This window comes from Bison bison, unplaced genomic scaffold (assembly GCF_000754665.1).
Source record: "Bison bison bison isolate TAMUID 2011002044 unplaced genomic scaffold, Bison_UMD1.0 scf7180017864527, whole genome shotgun sequence".
Classification (NCBI taxonomy): Eukaryota; Metazoa; Chordata; class Mammalia; order Artiodactyla; family Bovidae; genus Bison; species Bison bison.
Genome location: NW_011495078.1, coordinates 11691017 through 11697937, shown reverse-complemented (window position 1 = coordinate 11697937; position 6921 = coordinate 11691017). Strand labels below are relative to the sequence as shown.

The 6921-nt window shown below is 43.9% G+C and overlaps 1 protein-coding gene across 12 annotated transcripts in view; it reads right to left on the bottom strand.

Moving 5' to 3' along the window:
* The window catches only part of DOCK9 (dedicator of cytokinesis 9), a 254190-nt gene that overhangs the window by 82386 nt on the left and 164883 nt on the right, over positions 1-6921 (bottom strand). For 6 of the 12 annotated variants that reach the window (XM_010831496.1, XM_010831497.1, XM_010831506.1 and 3 more), the window contains exon 38: positions 6492-6628. In XM_010831496.1, coding sequence (XP_010829798.1) covers positions 6492-6628 — 137 coding nt within the window. Of the gene's footprint in view, positions 1-5874; positions 5919-6491; positions 6629-6921 lie in introns of those variants that run through there. The other 6 variants (XM_010831500.1, XM_010831502.1, XM_010831501.1 and 3 more) reach the window with 4 other exon arrangements.

Genomic DNA, 6921 nt, shown 5'->3' with positions numbered 1-6921 from the left:
CTCTGAAGCTTCCATACAGACAGAGGCAGCAGCTTAATTGGAAAGGGAAGGAAAATGAGCTGAGGGTCAGGTTGCTGGTCAATGAATCCAGCTTGGCCCCTTACTAGCTGTGTGACCTTGGCCAAGTTATGTGACCCCTTTCTACCTCAGTTTCCTCATCTGTAGAATGGGGATAACAGTACCTGCCCTCAAAGGGTTGTGGTGGCCATTAAATTAGTTAATGGTTGTGAAGCTCATGGAATAGTGCCTGGCACATGGTGAATGCTACGGATGTCTCAAGCCAATAACATAAAGATTTGTTTTATCAGCTAGAATCATGAATGATAACCAAGAGTTGACTGTACTGCTAATAGTATTCTACTTGCTTTAATAAAAAGCATGAAAGCCACTATGACTGAAAGAAATGTTTAAGAAAAAGAAGAGACTTGAAGAAACATAATTTAAACACAAACTGATATCTTCTGTATGTGGCTGTAAAATCCATTTAGTACTGATATAAATGTAGTTTGACATATAACTTGAGATATTAAATTATGAAATGGTAATGCATTAGCAGAAATATATATAGGGATGCAAAGATGTTATGGTATTGATCTAGATTACAAAGAAAGATGGTAATATAATAAAACATCATGTAATGCCTTTCTCCAAGGAGCAAAACCAATCAACATTTACTATGTAGGTAATTTTCTTAATACTCCAGAGAGGAGGACATTTTGTACACAGATCAGGAAAATGAAGTACAGAAAGCCTAAAGAGTTTTCTGGAGGCTAGTAATGGGAAAAAAAACCCCAGAAACTACACTCCAAGTTCCTTATCCAGGTCACTGTATCATAATCTCCATTATAAAGATAAAGTAACTAGCATGATGTTTTTCTGACTTTAATAAATGTCAGAGAGTCTTGAAAGGCTACACAAGCTTCTAAGTTGCTTTTTAAAGTATGGCTTAATAAAAACTATTATGTGTTTTCATCCAACTTTGTTTTGCTTTGAAAATGGTTTTGTGTATCCTGCCTCATTTTCACACTGCGACAGCGTCATCGTGTCCTTACTGAAGCTACGGAACACATCTGGCCCTAGTACGATGCTACCAGCTCTGTTTCTTTTTATTTCTGCTTTTGGGGGGCCAGAAATCCAGCAGAAAGAAAGATGGATGTTTTTGGGGACTAATATTCATTGAACCGCCTTTGTAAGCCAAGGCATCTCTTCATTTGGCAAGGGCTGTTTGGTGAGATACAGAGCCAGCAAAAAGAGGAAAACAAACTGGTGACTATTGTTGCAGTGATCACAAACCAGGGCAAGAGAGGACGAAAAAAACAAATACAACACCCTTTATCAGACCAACCAAAAACTATCACGCACGTGATATTTTGAGGGCTACCATTTACCCCAGATGAAGCTTTAGAATCTGAGTTAACCTGTAACAAGGCAGTTGCTTCAGTGATGAACTGTAATCTCTGCACAGAATGATCCTTTTCTCTTTCCAGATAAACTGCTGGATAAGTGTATCTGAGTTTGATCATTACAGATGAGATGGTCTACACACCGAAGAACTCCAACAGAGTTTACTTTTATCTAGCTGAATGTCTAGAACGATTCAGGAATTGCAATTTGTGACTGTGTGATTTTTTAAAAAAAACATACATTATCAATGGGCCATGCTAATTAATGACAAAATTTCTCTAAGCTACTATAATACACCACCCATAAGCCATTACACTGGCTATCTAATCTCTTTCAGAATAAGAGTCAAATTCATATAAAATCTTCCTGCCTGTGTCCGATTCATATCAAAGAAGCAGTTCTTTTAGCCACAATTGGTTATAATTTGTTGTTGTTGTTGAGTGGCGCAGTCACGTCCAATTCTTTGCAACCCCATGGACTGCAGCATGCCAGCCTTCCTTGTCCTTCACCAAACTTCTCCTGGAGTTTGCTCAAACTCATGTCCATTGAGTCAGTGATGCCTTCTGCTTCTCTTTAAACCGTTTCGTCTCAAAAATCAGTAGGATTCCTGAGCTAGTGTTCCTGAATCATTCCTGAAAATAAGTAGCAGGATAGGATGCTGTGTGAGTGATACAGATTGACTGGACAATCCGCCAACGGACACCCCCGTGGGGACAGCCTGTCTTAAGGCCTGGAACAGAGCAGTGTATGAGGGAAGTCTCTAACAGGTGGTCACCGTGTTACTGGGTAACACAGGAAAATCAAACTGAGCTGGCAAACCCAAGAAGGGGTCTTAAGAGACACGGTCATTTCTCAAAGCATCGGTCAGGAACTTTTTAAGGCTGACGAAGAAGATTCTGACCGAGGCCAGTAAGGACTGCTGTTAACCCTACTGACTTCCACTAGGGGGCAGTGTTGCCTCTGGGCACAGGCACTGAGCGTGGTCATTGAGGAAGGTCAGGGTGGGGAGGTGGAGAAGGCAATGGCACCCCACTCCAGTACTCTTGCCTGTAAAATCCCATGGACGGAGGAGCCTGATGGGCTGCAGTCCATGGGGTCGCTGAGGCTCGGGCATGACTGAGCGACTTTACTTTCACTTTTCACTTTCACTTTTCACTTTCATGCATTGGAGAAGGAAATGGCAACCCACTCCAGTATTCTTGCCTGGAGAATCCCAGGGACAGAGGAGCCTGGTGGGCTGCCGTCTATGGGGTTGCACAGAGTCGGACGCGACTGAAGTGACTTAGCAGGGTGGGGAGGACTTCCCTAATGTACCATCATCTCTGGCCGGCACGTCAGGGGTCACTTTAGAGACCTTAGGACCCACTGCTCACATGCACACAGTTTCCAGTCTGTTGTCACTCAGATACGGAATTTATTCTAAAACCCCACTCAAAGGCTAAGGATGAGACCTTCTCCCCTCTAATGTCAGTTGCTGTGTTTAAACTAACTCTACCCCGTTTTATGCAGTTCTGTTTCCTGAAAATCCCGGTGTAGCAATGCTGACCATACCTATAACTATCCCTGGCCCCCGGCCCCAGCGCACATCAGAGGTGATGTGGTGGGAAGGGCGGAAGCTGATCCACAGCCACTTGCCTTTTCTAAATGTCACAGGACATCTGGGCACATCTAATTCTCTGCAAGGGCTTCCCAGGTGGCTCAGTGGTAAAGAATCCGCCTGCCAATGCAGGAGACGTGGGTTTGATCCCAGGGTTGGGGAGAATACCTGGAGGAGGAAATGGCATCCCACTCCAGTATTCTTGCCTGGCGAAAGCCATGGACAGAGGAGCCTGGCGGGCTACTAGTCCATGGGGTCATTAAAGAGTCAGGCACAACTTAGCGACTAAACAACAATTCTCTGCAACTTAGTCCAGTGATCTTAAACCATCTCTTATACTGAATTATATGAAATACAGGTTTTCTTCAAGGGTTTTTACCTCTTGACTGGCTTTTCTCCCATTAATCAGTGGGAAATATAGATTATCATTCAAGTGAATTTAATATATTCCTAGAATAATATATAACATTAAATACAGAGTGTTATTTTATTTTGTGAATGTATCACTTATTTGCAAATGTGCTTCACTCAGTTTTCCCCTCGTCACTTGGTTTATATAAAATATCCTCCGGGCACCTACCACTCTCAATTTGTCCTCTGGAATAAGTCTTTTCTACCGATACACAATGAGTACATGTTACAGTAAACAGGTCAATACCTTAATGTTGTAAACATTTTGTTTTTATAAGCCTGGGCAATGACCCATGCAACAAACTCCTATGCTTTGAGTGTTTTTAAAATAGCTAAGCCCATTGGTCACAGTGAAATTGTTACTTTCATTAATTGCTGTAAAAATCCGAGAGTAAGTGCCTGCTAGGGTTATACCTGCAGTAAGTATGGGGTCTCTTCCCTTGTCTTACTGTTAACTGGTGATGGGGAGGGGCAGTGTGGCATGCATTGGCTTAAGTTCTTTGTGGTCCTCTGCTGCCCCCTGCTGGTCATGCTGAGGTCTAACAAAGCCTTTCCTTCTTGAACTAGAGAAAAGAGGAAATGAAAAAATGCCGGTGTCTAAGGGATTCTCAAAGAGTCGGACACGACTGAGTGACTGAACTGAACTGGATTGAAAGGATTCATTCTATTTTCATCCTTTTCTAAAATAAATCCATTTTAGATTCTGGCATTCCAGCCAAGTCTCTCACATCCTGGATATCTGTCATATTGGTTGGCCCAACAGAAGGTACTGTATTTACTGTTAAATAGGAATTTTCTTAAAGACACATATATGGCTACAAATTTCCCATAAAATGCCTAGGTTCCAGATGTAAAAAATCATCTATGTATATATACATATACATGCTCACACACATACACATGTATACATAGAGTATACACTCCCTTCTCTCTGGCTTTTGGCTGAGTTGATGACATGGAGCTCAAAGAGCTAATGGAGGAGGGGCCAAAGCCCCCCAAATACAAAATCAGAATTAGAGACATAAGGGAAGACTGAGTTCCAGGGGAAGATGCGTGGACTACAAGACACTGGAAGCTATCTAGGGTGAGCGGGAATTGCAGGCACACTTTAGAAGGCTAAAATAATCAGCTACACACTGTTGATTGGAAAGGCCAAAGGAGAAGATTTGATTGAGGATGGTGTTGCTGAAAACTGGCTAAAGAAAAACATTCAGGATGAAAAGAGGAGAGAGGCAGGTAGGACGGGGTTCTCTGTGGGCAGCAGGAAGACAGGATGGAAATCAACAACGCTAATAATATGGTCTTTGGCAGCAGAACACAGCCAGCTGTCTCTCTCCTCCAATTCAAGCCACCACCGCAAAGCCCATTTGCAGTGGGAGGAACTGCTGCCCATCTTAGTGGATTAAGGTTATTTATTCATGGGCTGATCATTTCGTTTATTTTTGTCTGTTTTCTATGTTTCCTAAACAATTACCTTGGCAGGTGGGGCCTTGGTCTGCTTAGATTTTTTTTTTTAATGCTTTAAAGTGTAAGCATGTATTTCAACTGATAGTGAGATAATCCTTGTGTTAAAAATTTTCTGGGCAAAAGGCAATGTAGCAGGTCCTTCAGAAGAATGGAAATTTGATTTGTGTGCTAAATAGGAAATGAAAACTAAAAATAGTGAAACTCCTTGTTCTGTTTGTTTGAACCTCATGTCTGCAGAGCTGAAAAAGCCCTAACAGAGGTGGATAAATCAAATTCTTACATGTGTTGTACAAGGTACAGCTAAGTATAGAACTGAGAACTAGCATTTGAAGGCTACCGGCTCAGTGTGTGGCAGACTGACATAATATTGATTTAAATTAAGCCTAGAAGTTTATAGAGAGAGACTGTACCCACTACATTTAACTTTGCTGGGGGTGGAAGAGGGGGTGGAAGCTGCTGTATTTTGATTTCTCAACCTGAACTATTCTCAATTTAAGGTGTCAGGAATATACTGTCTTGACTCTTAGCCTGTACAAAGAAAGAGGTATGGACATCACAGTTCATGGGATGAATTCTTATGATTAGAAACAATGAGAAGATATTAATGACTATGTATTAAAGATGTTGCTTGGAGTGAGTATAAATAGTTGTCTACATGGCACAGTAACTAGCTAACTCATGCATGGAGCGAGGATGGGACGACTCAGAGACCACACCAGACAGAAATGATCACGTTGAAGTGCTGCAAGGTTGATATAGGTTTCCTGCTTGAAGAAACCCTTCAGAAGATTAAATTTACACTTAGGTTTCTGGAAACAGCACAGGTGCCCTCTGGCAAATGATAAGAGTGAATTAAAGATAATGCTCCTATGTTTTGGCAAAGTCTGTACTGTGAAGTTAGGAAGCCCCAAAGTTAGGAAGGCAAGATGAACGAGAGGTCTCGGTTTGCAAGTGAAGCAGCCTCGTAAGCAGACTTTGACCTGATTAAATCTTACCATTGTCTACAGAAATCCCAAGCACACTTGATATCTTTCTCACACTGAAAACACAGAAAAAGTCACTTTGTTATTGGCTTTTCCACACCCTCACACATTGATTCACGGGCTTTACGGCTTCGCAGCAGTTTAAAGATTAACATATGTTTAGGGCTGGAATGTCAGAATGGGGACGCTGGGTCAACTACACGCATGGCCTCAGGAGGGCCAAAGGAACCTGCCCCAGAGGTTTCTCAGGAGTCACGGAGGGGTGGGGGGCAGTAAATGATGATAAGGTGGCTCCTGGCAATGGCTCAAAATACTGAACTAAAAATATCAGAGGATGTCCTGCTATCATCATCAATTAGGCTGGATTTTGTCTTAAAAGCACCAAGCGGAGCCCGTGGGGCAGAGGGGCTGAGCGTTTGGGTCTGCTGCCGCAGTTGACCCGTCCCACATTGTGTCATTCTCCTCTGAGGAAGGGGACTGCGCGGCGAGCTCCGGGTCCCACTGCTCTGAGCTGGAAGAGAAGGCGAGTCGGTGACGTGGTGTGCGGCGCGGTGGCCGGTGGGGGGCGGCCCCCTTGGGGCTGTCATGTGGGATGGCTGGCTGTTACGATGGTGTGTCATGGGACTTACTGTGGTTAAAAGTGAGAGAGTTATCCAGGCTGCCCAGCGGCTGCAATCTCGCATGCATCATCCCTGTTCTGTTACGGGAAACAGGCAATGTCTGAGACTTTCGATCATGAACTATGGGTCCCAGCCCCTCCTGGTTCCTGCAACACGAGTGAAATGGGATAGGAGCCAAAGTTAGACTTGTTACACTGCGGCGAGATGGGGAGGGGCGTTAGTGAGGCCGGGACACAGCACGGAGGAGACGGGCCACGCACAGACCAAGCGCAGCGGAGCCCGCCTGGGGTCCGGGAGCCAGAGACACACAGGCGGCAGGGGCAGCGCTCGCAGAGTTCAGAGCAAAGCACCTGAAGACGAAGGAGCGAGAACCAGGCCAAAGCAGAGGCCTTTCCAGTGTCGGAAAGCCCTTCAGAGATGCTCCTTTTTAAACAGGTGA